We start from the raw sequence: 21,157 nt of genomic DNA, 5'->3' as shown, positions 1-21,157 counted from the left end.
CTCTGATGGCCTCAGTCATTTCAACCAAGGCAGACTCAGTACTATACCTGGCCCTAAATCCTGATTGGGCTGAATGAAACAAGCCTTCGTCTTCCACAAAGGAGGTAAGTTGTTTATTTACCGCCTTCTCACAGACTTTGGCCACTGCTGGGAATAGCGAGATTGGCTTGTAGAGATAACAGGATCAAGAGAAGGCTTTTTTAGCAAAGGCAAGAGTTTGGTTTGCTTCCACGTCAGAGGCACGTAGCTGTCCTCCAGGATAGATTAATCAGAGTGTTAACCTCTAGGTTGACTGTCTCAGCTACTGAGGCCAACAGCCTGGCCACACTGGGATCAGATGGGGAATCAGATTTAAGTGATTTTAAAATTGCCAAAGAATCTTGCAAAGTAATGGGGGCGAAAGCAGAGAGAGACGAAGATTAATGCGATTCCCCTAATACGCCTGAGGGGGCAGAGCACTCGACTGATGAAGTCAAAGTCGAGGGCGTCTTAAAGTTTTCCCTAATTGCCAGAATTTTGTCAATAAAAAAGTTTGATAGTTTCACCCACCAAGCAGCCGAAGTGGGAAGAGTGGTACTTTCCGCAGTAGGTGCCAGGAAACTCTGTACTATGGAGAAGATTTCTTCAGCATTGTTTTTTGACAAAGCAATTCTCTCAGCATAGTGCAGGCTCTTGGCCTGCAATATGGCAGCATAATACAGTTTTTGAGCTTTCCTCAACATCCCTTTTGCCAGGGGACAATAGGTTTGATGCCAGCTCCGCTCTAGTTTTTTACATGCATGCTTCTGTGTTTTGAGCTCCTCGGAAAACCAAGGTTTCAAAGGGGAGTCTCTGGCTCCCCTGGGGGGAAGAGAAGGGGAAGTAAGCTCGACCGCCTGAGTAATCCAGTTATTAAAGTTTTCCCAAGCTTCCTCCAGATCTTAGACTAAGTCTGGCTTGGATCCTGCCAAAGCTAATCTGATGGCGTCTGGGTTGATTTTGGGCGCCGGTCTGTACAGGGTGGGCTTTTTAGGGGGGAGAGGATCTTTAAGAAACCAGGATAAAGGAATAACAACATGATCAGTCCAGGTAACTTGAAATGGAGACTTAACAGAAATCGGAAACTTAGAACAAATAGAGTCCAGGATGTGACCTCCGCAATGCGTAGGGGCAGTAACCCATTGGGATAGCTGGGCCAGGTGAAGTGAATCAGCAAACTCCTGCATATCCCCTTCCTCAGTGCAGTCCAGATGGATGTTTAAACCACCAAGAAGTAAAAAGTGGGTGAAATTAATTGAGCGAGGGATAATAATATCATCCAGTGCTTTAAGAAAGGTGCCTGCGGGACCCGGAGGTCTATGGACCAAAATATCGCCCAGTGTAAATTGGGAGCAGATGGTCAGGGAAAAATCCAAAGCCTCCCCCTCGCCAATTCCCACAATGTCACATCGTTGAAGGGACCACTTATCCTTATACATCACCGCAACCCCACCTCCTCTGCCCATTATGCTGTTGACCTGGGATACTTTGAAACCCCTGGGTATGGCTAGTTCTAGAACAGAGTTGGAGAACGCGTGGAACCACATCTCCGTAATAAAAAGCAGATCGAGAGACTTGTCCTCGACAAGGTCCCAAACATCCTGAGAGTGGCAGGCCAAATAGCGAGCATTAATTAGGGCTGTCTGAATAGAGGGGCCCACCTGACTGTCCCCATCGGGAGCTCTAGGGCGGGAGTGTCTGTGGTAGCGGTGCATAATGTAAAATTACAAAACTCACAAAAAGTGTCTGGATTCTCCAGAACCTCCCAAGGGAGGCACTGGCAATGAGGAGTGCGGAGCAGGTACAGCTCAGCCCTACTATACCTTTGAAGAGCAGCAGAAGGCTGAAGACTGAAACAAACAGAATGACTGGCGCTGGCCGCTTACAGGAGGCTGACGGGTGCAGACCGGTTTGCCTTAGGCGCGTCCGCTGAGCGCGCTCGTTGTCTTTATAGTCCCGTCTCCTTTGGCAACTAGAAATCAGTCCCAGAAATTTCAATTTTAACACAGCAGTTAAAACAAATGTGTTTCGTAGTTTAAAAAAGTGCAATGTCAAAATGCCCAGAAAAGCCGCAAAACGCTCCACGACTCTACCAGCCCACTAAGGTACTGGTGATCGTGCAGCGCGCATCTTTATAGTCTCGCTTCCTTTAGCAACTAGAACACGCACTGCCAAAATGGCGCCTCTGGCCTCTAACCCCGGAAAGTAGCATGAAGGGAGGGGAGGAGTATCCATTACAAAGTGCAGTGCAAGAAAGGTAACAATACACAAATTCTATTTCAGACAACAATTTCAGTTTTAAAACAGCAGTTAAAACAAATGTGTTTCGTAGTTTAAAAAAGTGCAATGTTAAAATGCCCAGAAAAGCGGCAAAACGCCCCGCAACTCTACCAGCCCACTAAGGTATTGGTGATCGCGCAGAGCACATCTTTATAGTCCCGCCTTTTTTAGCAAATAGAGAATTCACTGCCAAATGGTGTTTCTACCCTTTAACGCCCGAAATCAGCCCAGGACAGTAGCGTGAAGGGAGACCCCTTCTATGATGGAATGGATGGCTCATAGTTGGTTTGCATGATTGGCTATGCAAGTCTGCATAAATCAGAACACACAGCGACCCATTCACAAATTGTATTTTGTGGTATGTTTAGTAGTTCTACAAAAGTACTTCTAAAGTTGTAAACATTTTTATACACAAAGCTGCAAGTCTAAATCTCCACCTCCAACTTTCCTATGTTCTCTATGGGGAAAACAACATGCATTTAACCTCACTAATTAGGGGCCCATTAGGATCTTGTTAGGAAGGCCTCCAGGCGGGTTCCAGAACGAGCAAATCCGATTCGTATAATGCACAATTCGTACAGCCGTATCGACTCGGTCTCAGCAAGATGAAACGGCTGTGGGAATCGGACTTCAGGGGGCTGTAGTAGGCCACCCAGAGCTCAGAGCCCTCCGAATCGGTCCAGTGGGGTTATCCATGGGTCCCCCCTTTCCATGCATGCACAGTGTGGCGGGCACAATGGCGTGCCCGCCAAAGGGTGTACACTTTTCCCCCACTTTTCCCCACTGACCCCTTTTTGCTATGGTAGCCTGTGTACGCTTTTGGAATACAGGCTCCCATAGAGTTCAATGGGTGTCCGAGCGAACCCAGTCCGTCACTGGTGCATCGTAATCGGTTGCTTGGACTCGCGGAGCACAATTCGCTAGGAAAGCCCTCCGGATCCGGAGGGCTTTCCTAGTGAGATCATAATCGGCCCCTTAGTAGCGAATGTGGAATGGAACATGGTGAGTGGCTGGAAAAAAGGGCCCACTTACTACTAAATGGGAGGGATTTAGGGAGAAGAAGAGAGGGGTTTAGGGAGGGGCATGCACCCACCCAAAGGTTTAGCCCATTGCTAACCAAAAACTGCACTTACAAAGTTGCTATAGCCAGAAATGGAAGACAGAACGGTACCAAATTATCAGTGTGAGTTACCTCTGCCAAAAAGTCCACAGTAATAAGGCCAACATCACACAAGGCCAATCAATGGTACTGCAACTCTATCCCATGAAAAATAATGGTAGTAGGGACTTAAAATAAAAGCCCACAAGGAAATAATGTTGAATTCAATTATTTAAAATAGTTACAAAAATAATTAAATACAATTTTATGTTCAATTCAATTTCATCTTTATTCGATCACAATAATGATCATAAAAGAGACAATAAAAAACATGACAATAGAAAGATTAAAACATTTCATCATATCATAAAATTACAATAATGGCATCATGTTATCAGGTATCAAGAGTGGGCATAACAGAGAACCATATTTATTAAACAATGATGGTGGTCCTCTGCCTAATAGCCCTTTGTATATAGATTGTGGTTAGATGGGATATCTGTGTATTCCGTAGTGACTGCAGATAGATACAAGTTTGTGTTAAAAATTTAAAAAATGAAATATATTTTTTATTCAAATATAATGTTCTCAAAGATTTATTCATGGAATAATTTTTCATCAAGATTTTATTAAATTACTTCTTATTAATTCGTTATATAGCTACATTACTTTTACCTAGTTCTGTACATCACCTTTAATAATTATTAAGGCATAATAAAAGTTTTTTTTTTTTACTTTAACTGGGAATTGATGATTACATATAAATGCAAGAAGAATATGTTTTATTTATTTTAATATAGTTAAAGATTTGTTTTAAAATTAAGATAATAGTGTTGTATAATTTTTTCTGATTATTTAAAATTTTAGAATTATTATATAAACTTAATTTACATTAAGGTTTAACATGAAAATGTTTTACAATTTTGTTTTACGTTAAATAAACATTTTCATTTTTACTTATACTTTACATAGGTAGACTCTTCGATATGGGTTGAAATCTCCCTATGGGAAAAGAGAGGGAAACTTAAAACTGTTTATTAAATATTAGAATAAATAATTATGATATGTTATGTTAAATATTAATGTATATTAATTGTATGTTTATTTTAAATTTCAAAAATAAATGTACAGCTCTATTAACTTAATTTTGCACTAAGGGGGCCTATAACTATGTCGGCCAGAAAGCCTCTGACCGCTAGTTGAAAGTTTTCTGACTGCGGTCGCAGACATTCCAACTGACACGATCGGTTGACAGTCCGACCGGTCGAATACAAAGTCAGCGATAAGAATGTAAAGCGGATGGTCAATTCAATTCAAATAAACTTTATTCGACAATTAAGTCATAAAAGTGAAACATAAAATCACATTTTTCAATCATTTAAAAATATCATTAAAAAGATTATACAATAAATATATTTAAAAAGAATTAAACACCAAAAGACTATTGCCGAATATCACATAGCTAAAAACACATCCTTAAAATTGATAAAAGTCATCAGCTGTGTGGGTCGGATGCTATATTGCAAGGCTCATGTCCCAGCTACATCCCGGTGTATACAATGCAAATAAACAGTTTAGATGGTATTCTCAATCTAATTTGATAGAGCTCTTGCCCGGATTATCCATGCCCATTTTAAAAATGTTGCCACTGCTATGGCAATTGGGGGATTGGGGTCTGTACACAAGATTCGTAGCGCCTCCTTATGTCTGCGGATACCTATTAATTCACATATTGGTTTAATCCACATCTTTCTAGGGGCCACATAGAGGGGACAGAAAAAAAGGAGATCACTTATCGTCTCTTGTTCTTCTCTACACCAAGGGCATTTATCATGATGATTTTCGCCTACCCAATTAGCTGTGAATGACCTTGTTGGAAGGGAGCCTACTCTAGTTTGAAAGTAGAGTTTACGGTCCAGCTGCTTTTCGATGGCATCCCAATACGATTCCAGCTTAGGGTATCCCTTGAATTCCAGGAAGCGACCTGTAAGGTGCAGGGAGAGGCCCTTTGTTCTTGCATTTAGTGTAACCATCTCCCAATATTTTATCTTCAAATCTTTTTTAGAGGGAAAAACCGCATTTATCGGGTCATCCCAAAGTTCCCTCATCCCCAGGCTAATTAGCAGAGACTTTATGGCCTTTAGCCAACGCATTTTTATTGGGAGGAATCTTTGGCTATTATTTCTTTTAGGCCCTCTGCATAGTGCTCAAGCTCTTCTGTGGTCCATATCCTGCGCCAATACAGAAGCGGGCTCAGGAAGGCAAGATCTTGGACAGATTTTTTCCCTAGATCCCACATTAAAGGTAACAGCGGGGTACTTATCGGGACACTAGTCGCTTTTCATAGGAATTCATTTTCTGCTTGTGTCAGGCTCCCCAGTTTTTCAAAACCCCATAGTTCAGCTCCATAGAGAGCCGAACTAAGTACCTTCATCCCATATATTTATAGCCGTGGGCTAATGGTTTTTGATTCAGAAGATTTAAACCTTTTAAGAAGGATACCTGCCTGCTGGCGATGCCTAAGGACTGCTAGTTCTAATTGGCTAGTCCAACCCAGATCTTTCTGAAGGGTGACCCCCAGGTAGGTTAAAGCTTCAACCTGTTCAAGCGGGGAATTGTTCATGTATATCCTCCCTCTATAGGGTTTGGAACACCGAGTAGCTTTACGGTCAGTAAGGACCATATACTTGGTTTTGGCTATATTTATTTCCAACCCCCGTTCTAGGCAAACGTCCTCAAAGCGCTAAAGAGCACGCTGTAGGCCACTGGGAGTTTTTGAAATTAATAAGGTGTCGTCCGCGAACATGAGGATCGGGACTCGCTCACCGCACATCACAGGGGCATCGGTCGGGACCAGGGAGAGAAAACTCGCTACCCCGTTCACAAAGAGAGAGAACAGGGTAGGCACCAAGACGCAGCCCTGCCTCACCACTAGTCCAACAGGGAAGGGTTCCGTAACATCTCCCTGGCCCCCCCACTGTACCCGAGCAAACGTACCCTCATGTAACCGGACGACCAAACACAACAGCTCAGGGGGCATCCCTAATTCCTCCAGCACTTGCCACAATTTGTTGGGGGGCACCAAGTCAAAAGCCGCCCTTAAATCTACAAAGACGGCATAGAGGGTACCTTTGTCCAAAACCACAGTGTGCCAAAATAAGATAATAAATCGGAAGACCTGGTCTATAGTGCTGGTCTTGGGTCTAAACCCAGCCTGGAGGTGAAGATGTTATTATCATCCATCCACGTCTGGATTTTTCCCAAAACCAGCCGTCCCATGATTTTTTGGACAGAGTCGATCAGGCTGATGGGCCCGTAATTGCCTGCTAACGACTTGTCCCCTTTTTTAAACACCGGAACGATTTCCGCGCATTTCCATGAAAGTGGGACTTCCATCCCCTGGGTGATGGCATTTGCCAAATGCATGATATACAACCGCCATCTTCCCTTATTGTTTAAAAACAAGTCGGCGGGGACACAATCCATTCCTGGTGCGCGGCCCGTGGTCACCAGATCTAACGATCTGTCCACATCTCCTACTGTGAATACTACTTCATTATAGAAAACGTGGACCCGTGTTCCCTCTGTACCTCCTGCTTCATTAACGGCGTATTGTGGTTTAAAGTACTCAACCCATGCACTTTGAGCTACATTATTTTGGGGTGTCTCATGTTGTCCATCCCTACCCCATTTAAAAAAGTCCCAAAAAGCTTTTGTGTTTTTAGCTTTACAAGCTTCTTTAAGGTCCTGCCAACTGGACTCTTCCCATGCTTTTTTAGCAATAAACTGTTTGTGCCTATAGTTGGCTCTAGCCTCCTGTACTTCACTTGGGTCCTTTGATTTTAATGCTTTAGATAGCTCCCCCTAGCTTTACGACAGGAGCCATCATACCAACTCTCTGCTCTTCGAATTTGCATACTTTTTCCTTTACGAGTCTTACCGGATGGTCATTCCGATTCAGTTCCGACCGGCTCTCAGAGTCTTCCAGCCAGTCAGAACTGCACCGTAATCCCCTATGGATGGCGTTTCCGCCATCCAGATTATGATGTTGGTTTCCACAGCCTTTATGTGCTGGCCTTTCCGACACGGAAAGGCTGTCGGGAAACACCTTTGGGGGCCCTTAGCATGTCCCCCTTCAGCCTGCAGCCTACGGTTAGTGGTCAAGGGGGTACCTAGGGTACCTCCCTGTATAACCCTGCACTGTGTGGCAGCGGTGCCTGCCACAGGGTGCAGGGTTTTACAACCCTTCGCCCCCCATTTTGCTATCGGAGCCTGTATTACGGATAGTTTACGGCTGTGACACAAGCTCCCATAGAGAAAAGTGAGTATGCGACCGAACAGTTTTCGGTTGCATCATAATCAGGCGGTCAGAACTACTGACCTAAGGTCGTTCAGTCCGAGACAGTGTCAGTCAGAGGCAACTCAGACCGCCATCGTAATAAGCTCCAGAATCTTTAATTAATTGAAGTATCTTAAATTAAATAAAAATTATTTTTCTGAAGTTTAAATTACAGAATTACTTCTCACCTTCAGTTTAAAAATGTTTTCTATTAAGCATTCATAATTATTAAAAATGATATACAGATTTAATAAAAAGTAATTTCACTTCAATGTTTCATAAATGTATACATATGAAAAAGTTGTTAACTTACCTTATATTAAATAATGAATGTGCTTATTTTTCGATTTAACATTACATTATATTAATTTATATTTTTAACTAACTTAAATTATTTTATTTAATATGCCATTATTTCCTAAGGGGTTTTGTTTTAAGTCCTTACATCTATTATTTTGTATGGGACGGTGTTATGGTGTTGTGTGGGGCGCTGGCTGGCCATATGTGGTGCTGGACTTACAACTGTTGCTTTTTTGGCAATAGAAAGACACACTCATAAATTTAGCTGCATCCCTTTTCCAGGGGGTGCAGATGTGTAAGTCTACACTTTGGAGTAAATTTACACTTAGATTTTGTAAATAGCCAAAAGTAGTAAAGTTACTCAAAAGTGTAAAATTAAACTACATATGTAAGTTACTTACACATGTAAGTTATTTCTGTGGCTAGTCATGACAGTGGCATACACTGATCCTACTTCTGATACTCAGTTTCTACATACTTAAAATATATAAATGCCAGAGTACACATGAATTGTGCATCCACACAAGTGCAATGTCAATACAAAACCAAATGCATATGTAGAAAACTGAGACACATGCGATAAACCGCTGCAAAATATTTGTGTAGCTGTGTACATTCAAGAGAGAACAAATATACTTGCATTGCACACTGATTTTTAAATGGCATTAACTGGCCCCCTATAATGTCGGATAGGTAATCTTCTATCGGTAAGAGGAAACTAAAGTTGGTAGGAATAACAGCAAGGGAAAGATAACTAAATTCCAGTGTTCCTGCATGAACCAAAATGTGAGATTATGGCAGCTTCGTTAGAGAGATAACAGATTTGCAAAACACGTTTGCATAGAACATCACTCTTCAATGTCTCCCAGAATACAAGCCTGTCAGAGATGGTGGACCACCATTTTTGGGATTGTTTTGAATGTGATGGTGAGTCTCTACATTTCTTGTGCCATCTATAATTGTTTTAGCGGAGAGCAAAAGGGCTACTCTCACTGACGCATAGGGGAGAGAGAGTGTAACCTTACCTGTTTCTACTTCCTATTGAGTTCCCATTGGCTCCATACTGTCTCAAGCCATCTTCAACCTATACATGGAGCCGCTTGTTGTGCTACTCACAAATAACACCATCAAGATTCATTAATATACTGATTACACACAGCGCTACACAAACGTCTCCCCTGCTTTACACATCCAATACCTCAAAGGCAGCTTAGCCTACCCGGATGCTCAGCACCTACCTGATGATCAACCCAACTAAGACAGAATTCCTGCTATTTGCCAAGAACAGTAAACAAGATACAGTTCAAATCTGGTTCAATGGCATGAACTTTGATGCTTCCAACCACAACTTTAATCAGCCTCACCCTCAAGGGAACACATTGCCTAAAAATCAAAGACATCCTGGAACCAACTCTCTCTTCTAAAGAAATTCAAGCCATTTCTTCCAGGATACCATCAGAAAGTAGTGTAGAAATAAAAAAGAAAAAACAAGACAGCAGCCTTTTACATCTATGCACCCAAGATTTAGAACAACATCATATCATGTATCCATCAGGCCCCCCACTGATGCTCATATTTAGGAAAGAGTTGAAGGTTCGCCTCTTTGAAGAACGCTCAATCACAACGCATTAACCATGCAAAACCCAGCTAACTCTCCTCTAACTCATTTACTTAATGCTTTTCTTTGACAATGCACAGTGCTCCGGTGCCTTTCGGCTAGGTTTGCCCTATAGAAATACTGTATACATACATAAATACAAATATGCTGTTGAGATGTATTTATAGCACTAGCTGTACCCCACAAGTGGCAGCAAAATAATCCACAAGTGTGCAATACCATGTGAGCTCTTCGACTGGCATTACCTTGTGTAACCTCACTTCCCTAGCTGCCATTGTGTCCACACTGAAAGCGTTTGATAAAAATATCCATTACTAACTGTTAGGAATATAACTAAATAGGAAATGTGAGATGCATTTGTCAAAGTCACATGTGCTTCACCTCTTATGACTCATGGCCCTTTTCAATACTCAACAATTTTAGTACGTTGGCTTAATAGTAAGTTATGTTAGGAACAAACATTTGGCCATCAAAACTAAAAAAAATCGGGCTGGTCAGTGGCAAAGATTTTAATAGCTCTCTCAATAAAAGCTAGACAGTACCATATGACACAGAGGAAAAGAGTATCAGGAAACAAATAATCAGTAACAAAGATGTTGTGTTTTACAGTATATATTACTCTTGTATACTGTATTATGTGAGGAATACTATATTCCCCCAAAAGAATATTGGAGCATCTTTGGCAGCAAGAAACTATGATGAGATTCATCCAATGATAAGGCATTTCAGAGATCTTCACAGTCGTAATGACACCCCTCTGAAATGTTTCTACATTGACTATGTGGGAAGGGACCCATAAGGACGTCACCATAAAGTCAGGACTCAACAATCAGAATACATACTTTAAAGCTGAGCCCCCTATGGCCTGAATTTCGAAGAATAATTTTTGCTGTACATCTAAAGTCTCCCGACTTGTCTTTATGTACTGCATGCTATGATGAGATCAGAGTCAACTATCAAATGTTTTAACGATGCACATTAATGTTAGTGAGGCTCTGTCAATGAATGTATATTAGTATAAAATTGGTGCATTGTTTTGATGTTATGTTTCTTATGTTTTTGTAGCTGTTTTTATACACCCCCAATTGGTGCCAGCTGTACATAGGCTTGGCATCCCAAAATGATATACTGCAATTTGAATATTGACAGTGAGGCTGGATTGTATAAAACAGAATTTTGTAATTCAAGAGAGGAAAGTAGGAAACACGAAGCAATAGTAATTTTGAGTTGGTTTTCCACTTCAACCACGAATTGAGTAAATACTGGTGATCCAAATGTAGAAGGTGGTCCTTACCTGTGGTCACTGAATGTGCCATAAAAACGTTTCTTACTGAAGAAGTGCAATTTGGAAATCTTTCAAAATCATTTTCATTACATTTATGTGTGATATATTTCATGTCAGCCGAGTCATTTTTTTAAGACTTTCAGATAAAGGAAATATGAACTGTTTATCATTATATAATATGTAAATAATTTGCAGACCTGTTCAATTTACCAATGTCGTCTTTTAGAGAAAAGAAACTGAGATATGCCATATGCCATTGATGTTATGAGAGACCATTGCAACCTGCATGGATTAACTTTTGGGGTTTAAGGAATAAAACCATCCATTAGTAAATAAATACCCGAGACATGGTAATTGGACTATGGAGAGAATACTCACCGGCATTAGCAACATATGTACTTTGTATTAATTTAGAATATCTTCAATTTTGAAAGATGAATGGAAGCTTTCATAATCATTTCATTTTGGCACAATTGATAGGCATTTTCCGTAATATCAGAATATGGGTGGAAATCGCTTAATGTTTTCTATATGTATGCGTTTATTCACACATTTTATCAGCCAATGAATATAGCTTATTTTGAATAATGGTACACATTTCTCTAATACCAAGCATCATGTTTCAATTGGTTTACCAGGTATTTCCAGCAGCATGAATTTTGATGAAGAGGAAGATGATGAGGATGAAGACAGTTCTAGTTCTTCTCAGTTAAACAGTAATACTCGCCCAGGATCTGCAACCAGCAAGAAATCCAATAAGGTAATGATTGTGGAAGCTCAATATGATAGCTAGGATCTTATTTATAGATCTTAAACACAAATGTCTAGAATCTTTCATACCGAAAACCTCCCAGTGACGTCCGAATGCTGCCATCCAAAACACCTAGGCCACTGGTTGGGGAAGGAAGATATATATCATGTCCAGGATCGGTTCGAGCAAAAGCAAGGATTACAGAGGCTGGAACTTTAGAACAGCCTGCCCTGAGACGTTTCTAGTTCACCCTCTCACCCAAAGGTTCTTCAGAGCCAAACTGGAAATCACCTCTGCAAGATTGCCAGCAGACACTTTGTCAGCAGACACTTAAATGTGCGTCTACCCTTCTATAAAATGCATACTTGCTAGGTAGCTACCAATTTAACTAAAAAAGTATAACAGTACAGTGGACCCCCCTTTGAATCATTCATATTAATGCAGCTTCACAGAATATATCGATGTGGCCTTTCCATCTGCATCTCGGCCCTTGATGCCTGTTACAGCCAGGAGGGATTAAGCTGCAAATTATTGATTGTTTTTACAAAGAGCACTTGGACAATTGAGAGTAAATGTAACCGATATGATTCTGACCACATGCTTTGCCTCTTACTTAGCACCTAGGATCAATTTAACACAGAAGTGGATATATTAACAACCAAATAAACGTAACTAAAACAGATTCGCACTTCAGGTACCACAGATGGTGTCATTCTACATTCAATAAGCAGTCACTCCTGGTGCAGACTCCTCGGATTCAGGAATTCAATTATGACTTTTAAAATACTCGCACCTACCATATTCTCAGCTCAGACAAGCAATCAGGAGCCCCGTAGTTCTAATAAAAATTAGTTTGAGGAGGATTTATTTTAGAAAACTGTAAATCCAGTTTTCAGAAATCAGTATTTACATATTCTAGCATCACTGATGTCCCAGGACACTCAACCTATAAGCCAGATGTCTCCAACCTTGTTCAATGAAAATCATCCCGAGCCACTGATAGTAGTGATGTAATGTTGACCACCCCTTTTTAGGATTGTCAGCATTGACAACATCAGTGCATTAGGCAGGGTTGCCATCAGTAAAGTAAAAAAAAAATATAATCAATTTGGAAAGCCTTTATATGGGTAATACATAGAAAGCCATAGCTGCAACCCACCTGGCACCAAGGTAAATCAATTTTTCTCCAAACATCAGCTGCACACATTTTTGTCTTGAATACATGCTTTTGAACTTCTGGTATAAATATTATAATTCAACCAAGCAAAAGCTTCTATAATACGGTGGTGGCTGGATGGGAATGGTGGCAGGGGGTAGAAAAAAAAAAAGACGTAGCTTTTCGTTGCCGGTCACTGGTGGCCAGCCACCTCCTCTCCTCCTACGCAGGAACAAGAAGCACCCAGGCTCCCATACTCTCTCAGCCAATCATGATGCTGCATTACAGCAGTGTTGTTATTGGTCTTTGCGCCTTGATTCGGCTCTCAGAGAGGGACTGGGAGGCTGGGCATATTCTTCACCCAGGCTGTACAAGACAGCCTGTGTAGAACACAAAAAGAGTGCATGACGGTTTGGTCGGCCCAAGACGGCAGGCCAAACTGTCATGCCCACTTTAGGTGCAGCAGGGCCCCTCCTCCACCCTCTCCCAGGCTGTAACAAGCCTAGCCCGCCTCGCCCCAACCTGGCTGGCTACTTACTGAAGAAGAAAATGATAATAACGTACCATTATTAACGTTGCGTTATTAACATTTTCTTTTTGCATTTAGAGGGGTGACGCTCCTCCGCCTTAGCGGAGGAGCCACACCTGCTATAATAATAGCTGGTCTGTACCCCGGAGAGCTACTCTCAGGTACCTAGAGAGCCTCTGGTAGCTCACAAGCTACTCATTGGAGACACCTGCTATAAGCTGTGTTTTGAACATCTATACATTCTTCATCAGTTTAAAAGAAGTGTCATGGCACTGAAACCCAAGATTGTTGTCAGCAGCTATAAAATTGTAAACGTATTCCTTCTACAACCAAATTTGTTGCAAGCTGTGAGACTCCTACTTGCTTGCATGTCTCGAGAAACGATTGACTTAGAGCGTTTTGAATCTTTAAAAAACCTTGACTTGGAAAAGTGGGTCTTACACTGTCATGGTTGCTTATTCAAATATTTTTTTGAAGCTCACTCAAAGTTAGTATGTTTTAATGTTTCAATATTTTCAGAAATAAACTATTCAGCATATCAGGGTTAAGCCTGAAGCTGAACCTCTGCGAGTGGCCTAAGCAGGTGACAGGACCAAGCACTGGCTTGCCAGTTCAGCCTGCAGAGGCACCAATGTAGACCCCAAAGTGATTGTCATTGAAGATCCAGATCCCAGCTTCTGCAAACCAACAGCAAACACTTAGGGCTTGATTGCAAGTCTGGTGGTCCACAGACTGCCAGACTCGAGGGCTTTGGCAGTGGTGATCTCCTGACCACCTGGTTACAATTAGGGCAGTCAGACCGCCATTGTCCGACCGCAACCGCCAGGGAACTGTCATTTCCTGTTGGTGGTGCTGTGGTGTGTAGGCAGTAATTTTCTTTGGTGGGACCACGGCGGTCAAGCCAAGCATATTCCAAGTTTCCTCTTCACCACGGTTTTCATGGCGGTTCCTCCTCCATGAAAACCATGGCAGAGAGGAAACAAAGGGGGCCCTTCATCCCCCTGATGACTCACGCCATGTGGATGCACACAGGGGGGCACAACATGCACCCCTCCTGTGTGCATGCCTACTAGTTCCTGCACAGCATTGACTTTACAGTCCACGCCATACAGGAACTGTTTTTGGCATTGAGGCACTGCTGTGGAAACATAAAAAATAAACATCAGACACGGGAACACTTGTAATCTGGTGGGCGGCCCAACCATGGTTTTGGCGGTGCGGCAGTGGGGCACACCCAGCACCATACCACCAAGCTTGTAATCGGTGTCTTAGAGGCCACAACAATGTGCAAGCCCAAGAGTGCCAGGTGCAAAAGTGCATAAATAAACTAAATACTATGCAATGCACAAGGTAAGAGAGGAGAGATTGTGAATTTAAGAGGAAATCACTCTATTCAAATACGGCTATGGTTAGCACATTTGTCCAGAACCGATTTGAGCTATAATCTTTGTTGGCGCACCCCAGTGACCTCCTTCTCCACATACTCCCTCTCTGCACCCTCCAACAGTGTCCCTTATCTCTCCATAGCCTCCCTCTCACATGTATTTATTTTATTTAGTAGTACTACTCATACCAATGTAGGGTGTAAGACCACTTATATCACATGTCATGGTAGGCCTTATATTTTAAGAGTACTTGGTCTAGAGAAGCATTAACTCAAGATTTAAAATATAACACAGTGGTTCATGTTAACTTTACAAATAAGAATTTAGGTCTACTTAAAGAGAAACCCTTAGGATTATGAAAGTTTGCATGCTTCTCTTTGATACCAGTTCATAGCTCACTGTGCTATATTAGAAGAATTGTAAATTATGATCTGCAAGTAACAAAAGGATCTCTGTGACAAAATCAGTAACCTACTGACCTCTCTAAATAAAATGCAGGTCTAGGATCTGCCTGGTTTTCATTTGCAGCAGACATGTCAACCCCGTTAACCCTCTGCACTAGTTTATGGTGAATCAAAACAGAGACTAGACAAAACTCCATTTCTCTTCAGAAGGTACAGAAGGTACATTAATCAGAGTAATCATGACATTTTTATTATTGCTTGAAAAGTACTTGGTGCACAAAGAACTCTGCAGTAGGTGCTTTTAACTCAATAAGACATTTTACTATGCAGCAGCCTTTGAGCTCGGCAGTCAGTGCTCTGGCACCAGTCACAATGCCCTAAAACCGGCCCAGCATTTAGCACATCCATCTGGCACACTTATTGAGCTTGTCACATTCATATTCATCACACGAATCAACCTAAAGCTAACATACCTTCAGCCGCTTATTATCATTTTATTTTTCCTTGCTGAGCCAAATCTAGAGTGGGCTGGGTCATCATAATGGACAGCAGCAGCAGGAAGGAGGAGTGGTAGGCACTGCTGTAAGTGCGCACAACGGTTCGGCCGGACGTTTTAAGACGGCCAAACCTACATGCTCACTTAGATCTCTCCACCCAAATTGTACTGCACAGCTTGGGTAAAGAACAGGCACAGGCTCCCAGGACCGAACTGAGCATTAAACAGGGTATTGTCAGCAGAGCGCAGCATCTGGATTATCGTAGGGAAGTCTTGGAACTTGTGCATGGACTAACGGAAGTCGAGAGGAGTAAAGGACCACAGCGGCGGCATCTGACAGGTAAGTAATATTTTTTCCTTATTTTTGCCCTGCGTTGTCCCACCACTTTTATTACATAGTAGCTGACACAGCTACTTCCGGCTCTGGTTAAGCATCAGCATTAATAACAAAGGGATGGTCTAGGGCCGTAGGTACCAGCTGTAGGGGGTGAAGTGCTGCTTAGGGTGCTAGCAGGGACACCTCCTGACCGGGGCAAGGGACAATGAGAGCACGAGGGCATAGACCTTATTAATGAGGACACACAGACCACAATTGCTGGGTCGGACCGGAAGTCCCGGGCGACCCCGGCCCATTTATTTATAGCCTTCTGGCCACGCCTGGCCAGGAGGTGATACGATGTGTAGTGGTGTTTCCGGGCTCAGCCGAGACCGTCAGAAACACTAGAGCGCTACATCCTTTCCCAAATTAGTCTTTTGATCAACTTAGATGCAAACCATCTCGCATGCAAAGTCTGCCAGTCTTTGGCTAGGCCTTGGGTTCGGCCTGAGGTTATACTGGCGTTTTCCTCGTGCTGATGACCGTTCAAGGCTTTCTGCTTGCGGTGACGGGGATGCCATCACAGGAGTAGTTGCCGGCGATTCTTGTCTCCAATCTTCTGGTACGCCTGCATTGGCTTCTCCTGCGGGTGACATGTCTTCCTGTTGTGGGTCGCTAGGTGCAGATGGTATTCGTTACTTCTTCTCCGTTTCGCTGCGCTGTGACAGCTGTGCCTTTCGTTGATTTTACTGTCCATGGCTCTGCTTCATAGGGGGTACGGAACTTCCCCCCTGGTCTTCGGGCTCGTATGAGCACTGAGTCCCCGGGGATTAATGTCCGGCGGTTTGCTTTCCTCCTCTGACTGGCTCTGTCATTGGTCCTTTGCCTTCACTGCTGGGTGGCTTCTGGCCTGCATGTCTCGGGAGCCCAATTCTCCGCCATGGGTAGCAAGTCACGCCTCGGCCCCGCCAGCATGAGTGACCAGGGGGATCGTTGAGTGGTGCTGTGGGGTGTGCTCCTGTACTCAATGAGGAAGTGTTGGAGAGCTTCTTCAGGATTGGTCCCTTCTGCTGCGGCTATTCACAAAATCTTGTTGATGGTCCTCATGAATCGTTCAACTTCCCCATTGGCCTGGGGCCATTGTGGCGTGATGCGGCGGTGCTTTATCCCCAATCTTTGTAGGAAATCCTTAAATTCGCTTCCTTGGAACGGAGGGCCATTGTCCATTTGGAGAACACTTGGAATGCCAAACATGGCAAAAGATTTGTTCAGAATTGGCTGGACGTTCGCAAAACTGGTGGAAGGTGCTAGGTCTACTATAGGATATTTGGTGTAGCTGTCCATTAGCACTACGGTGATTCTTCCGTCTGTAAACCTTCCAAAATCCAGACTGACCCACGACCATGGAGATGGTGCGGGGTCCTCGGTGATGATGGGAGCTGGAACTTCAGGGGTGCTGGTTAACTGACAGGCTCGGCAGTTTTGTACTACTGTATCGATGCTGTTCTCAAGGTAGGGGAACCATATCTTCTCTCACATTCTGGATTTCATTCTCCGTGTGCCCTGGTGTCCTTCATGGGCAAGTATCGTCGCTTGTTCCTGTAGCTCCAGAGGAATCACTACACGGGATCCTCTTAGGATGAGTCCGTTTTCTGCGATGCTGAGTTCGTTATGAACTTTCCAGAACTGCCCCAAGCGTGTCCGGTCTGCTTCGCTCTAGCCTTGGATGTTTCGTAGGAAACCTTCCCAGATCCTACTTGTATTGCTTCGGTGACTCTTTGAAGGATTACGTCTTTCGCATAATGAGTTACGATTGTGTCTGCTGACATGGCCTGGGGGCACGCCCACTGTGATACCATGTTCACGAATTCCTCTGTTTGTGTTTCCTGTTCCGCTTCCATTTCTGCAGCGGCAGCTGGGTGCCGAGATAGAAAGTCGGCAGGGTTCTTTGCTCCGGGTCTGTACACAAAGTCCATTTGATATTGTTTTATTTGTATGGCCCACCGTTCAATTCGAGGTGGTGGATGAGGAGCTGTACCCTTGAATAATGGGATTAACGGTTGGTGATCTTTTACCATCCGAAACGGGTGGCCGCTGATGTAAAGGTGGAAATGGTTGCATGCCCATTTCACAGCTAGTGCCTCTCTTTCGATCTGCGAGTATCGTGCTTCAGTCGCAGTTAGCGCTTTGCTTGCGAATGCTAACGGGACCCAAACCCCTGGCTCAGTTTTGTGCGTAAGCAGGGCCCCCAATCCCACTGGGCTGGCATCCACCAGTATTTCTGTGTGTCTCGATGTGTCGAAGTAGGCCATTGTGGTCCCGTCTAGTAGTGCGGATTTGACTTGGTTGAAGGCTTCTTCTTCCATGTTGGTCCACCTCCACCGCCTCTCTTTCTTCCTCAAATTCCGCAAAGGCTCTGCAATGGTTGCATAATTTGGGATGAATCTCGCACAGTATTGGGCCATGCCCAAGAAGCTTCTGACTTCTGATGCCGTTGTTGGTGCCGGGGCAAGTCTGATCGTGTGTGATTTTCTGGGGTCTACTTTGACTTCTTCTGAGTTGAAGACATATCCAAAGAATTCTATTGATTTCTGGAAGAACTTGCACTTGTCCTTGTGTAATTTTACTCCATGTTCGGCCAATCTCTGGAGTGTGGCTCTAAGTCTTCGGTGATGTTCTTCAACTGTTTTGGAGTGTATTAGGATATCATCACTCACGTTTAACACGCCTTGTAGTCCTGATAATATTTCCTTTACGGTGTTTTGGAAAATTTCTGCGGCCGATGATATCCCGAAGTTTAATCTTTTGTATCGCCTGAGACCCAGATGCTTGGAAAACGTTGTTATGGATCTGCTTTCTTCTGCCAGCCTTAGTTGTTGGTATCCTGCATTTAGGTCTAGTTTCGAAAACCACTGTGATCCGTTCAGGTCTGCCACTGCCCACTGTGGGCGTTATGTGCCTCTCCCGCTTTATTGCTTTGTTGGGTATTCTCATATCTATGCAGATCCTTATCTTCCCTGGCTGCCGGGGTTTTTCAGCCATCACCATGGGCGACACCCATGGTGTCGAGCCTGTCACCTTTTCAATGACCCTGTGTTTCTCTAGTTGGGCGAGTTCTTGCTCGACGGCTTGTCTCAAATGAAATGGAATCCTCCGGTGTCTCAATGCGACAGGTTGAATGGCTTTGTTGATGTGTAGCTTTACCGGCTGTCTCTTGATCGTACCTAGTCCTTCAAATAGTGATGGAAACAGCTGTAGGACGTCTTCCGTCTGGAGTACTTTTACGGTATTGGCGAAGGCAATGAGGTTGAGATCCTCTGCAGTGTGGCTTCCGACGAGCAAGTCGCCCTCTCTGTCGACAACATGAAATGTTGTCGTGATTTCCCGGTCTTCCAACTTCACTTGTACGACCATTTTGCCTCTTAAGGGAAGTGGCTTCTGGCTTCCGTATGTTAGGATACGGGTCGTGGACAGTGTCAGTCGCGGTTTTGGGTTAAGGTTTTTGTAGTGCTGCAGACCCATCACATTCACTGTTGCTCCTGTATCTCCTGATGACCCGTCAATCTCAATTTGACATATGCAGGCTGAGGTCTTCGCTTCCTCTTCAAGTCACTCACGAACGACATGAAGTAGCATTCGTCTTCTTCGGTGGACGAGTCTTCCAGCCGTGAGTAGTGACGGGGCTGAGTCTTCATGGGTCGTGCTGATTGCGTCTTGTCTAGGGCTAGGTGCCTGACCGCTCCTGTTATGGTCTTTCTTCCAGAGGGGTTCCTTCCCCAGAAGCCTCCTCGACATACACTTGCGAAGTGGTTCGGCACACCGCATTTGGAGCACGTCTTCCCTCTCGTGGGGCAGCCATCTTGATTGTGTTCTTCGCGCCCACAATAACTGCATGGTGCACGCCGTGGTGTTCGGGTGGGCCATCGTCCTCTCCTGCTCCGGCTGGGGGTGCAGATAGCGTCCACTTGTTTTGTCTTCACACTGGCTCCGGCGTCCGCCTGTGGGTTGAGTGCTGCTTTCATCGCTGTTGCCCTGACGTCTGACAACTCATGCGATCGAGCGAGGAGCAGGATTTCTTCCAGTGTGATACGTGGCTGACACAGTATTAGGGTCCTCAGTGGCTTATTGCGGCAGCCTTGAATGAGTTGTGCAGTGACCTCCTTCGCTTGGTCATCTTCTGTGCAGGTGCTCACCAATTCTCGAAGGTGTGCATGAAAGGCGTCCATTGTTTCTCCTTCTCTCTGCCTTGACTGTCGGAATTTGAATCGCTCATAGTGCGGGTTGAGCTGAGGGTCAAAGTGCGCATTTAACGCTTGGACTGCAGCGTTATAGTCGTTGGCCGCTCCGGTGTTCGGGAGGAGCGCAAAGAGTTTGTAGTTTTCATCTCCTCCAAAATGTAGAAGTAAAGATCTCTTGACTTCCTCATCTGTCTCTCTGGTTGCTACAAAGTAGTTGTTAAGTCGCCCAATCCAAACTGCCCATCTTGGGGCTGCTATTGCAGGATCGATCAGATCGCTGAACGGTGGTAGTGCTTGAATCTATGCATGTGCTGAATGTTGCATCGGAGGCTGTGCTGCTTGTGCAGGGGGTGCTGCTTGTTGCTGTCCTGCTGCTGCTGCAGCTGGCGGGTTCGACATCGCGGATTGTCTGTGGTCTGGCGTTCTCTTTTCTGTGTTCCTCAGCGTTTTGAGGACTCAGAGTACTTCTCGGTTTCTGTTGTGGGTCTTGCCACTGCTTGTTTGTGGTGAGTGTCCTTTTTCCCAGCTCTATTTTGTGCTGCCAATGCTTGTTGCTCTGTTTGGCGCTGCCAATGTTTGCTCTTTCTGTGTTCCTTGCCAATGCTTGTTTACTGCCTTTCCTTTGCCAGTGCTTGTTCTTTTCCTCTTTTACTTTGCCAATGTTTGTTGTTCCCTCGTGTGTCTTTGGGGGTGCCTGATATCTCCTCTCTTGTGTTGCTGGGAGCGTGTGTGGTGCGCGTGTGTCTTTTTTTCTTCTCTCTCCTCTCTTTGTTCTATGAGTTCTCCTTCGTGCTGCGCTGTTCCCCCGGGGCTGGCCTTGCTTCCACTGCGCATGCGGGCGTCTCCGGCTCCGGCGGCTAGGCCTCAGATGTGGGTCGGGCCTGCCACTGGTGCACACGCACTCTTGCCGCTCGCTTCACCGGAGCCTTCACGCAGCGCTGCC

The 21,157-nt window shown here is 44.2% G+C and overlaps 1 protein-coding gene across 3 annotated transcripts in view; it reads left to right on the top strand.

Moving 5' to 3' along the window:
- Positions 1-21,157, top strand: part of TUB (TUB bipartite transcription factor) — a 593,386-nt gene that overhangs the window by 495,572 nt on the left and 76,657 nt on the right. For all 3 annotated transcript variants that reach the window (XM_078681009.1, XM_078681008.1, XM_078681007.1), the window contains exon 6: positions 11,578-11,699. In XM_078681009.1, the coding sequence (XP_078537135.1) occupies positions 11,578-11,699 (122 nt within the window). The remainder of the gene's footprint in view (positions 1-11,577; positions 11,700-21,157) is intronic.

Source organism: Lissotriton helveticus, chromosome 3_1, assembly GCF_964261635.1.
Source record: "Lissotriton helveticus chromosome 3_1, aLisHel1.1, whole genome shotgun sequence".
Taxonomy (NCBI): domain Eukaryota; kingdom Metazoa; phylum Chordata; class Amphibia; order Caudata; family Salamandridae; genus Lissotriton; species Lissotriton helveticus.
Note: the sequence above shows the minus strand (reverse complement) of the source record. Positions and strands in the feature narration are given on the sequence as shown.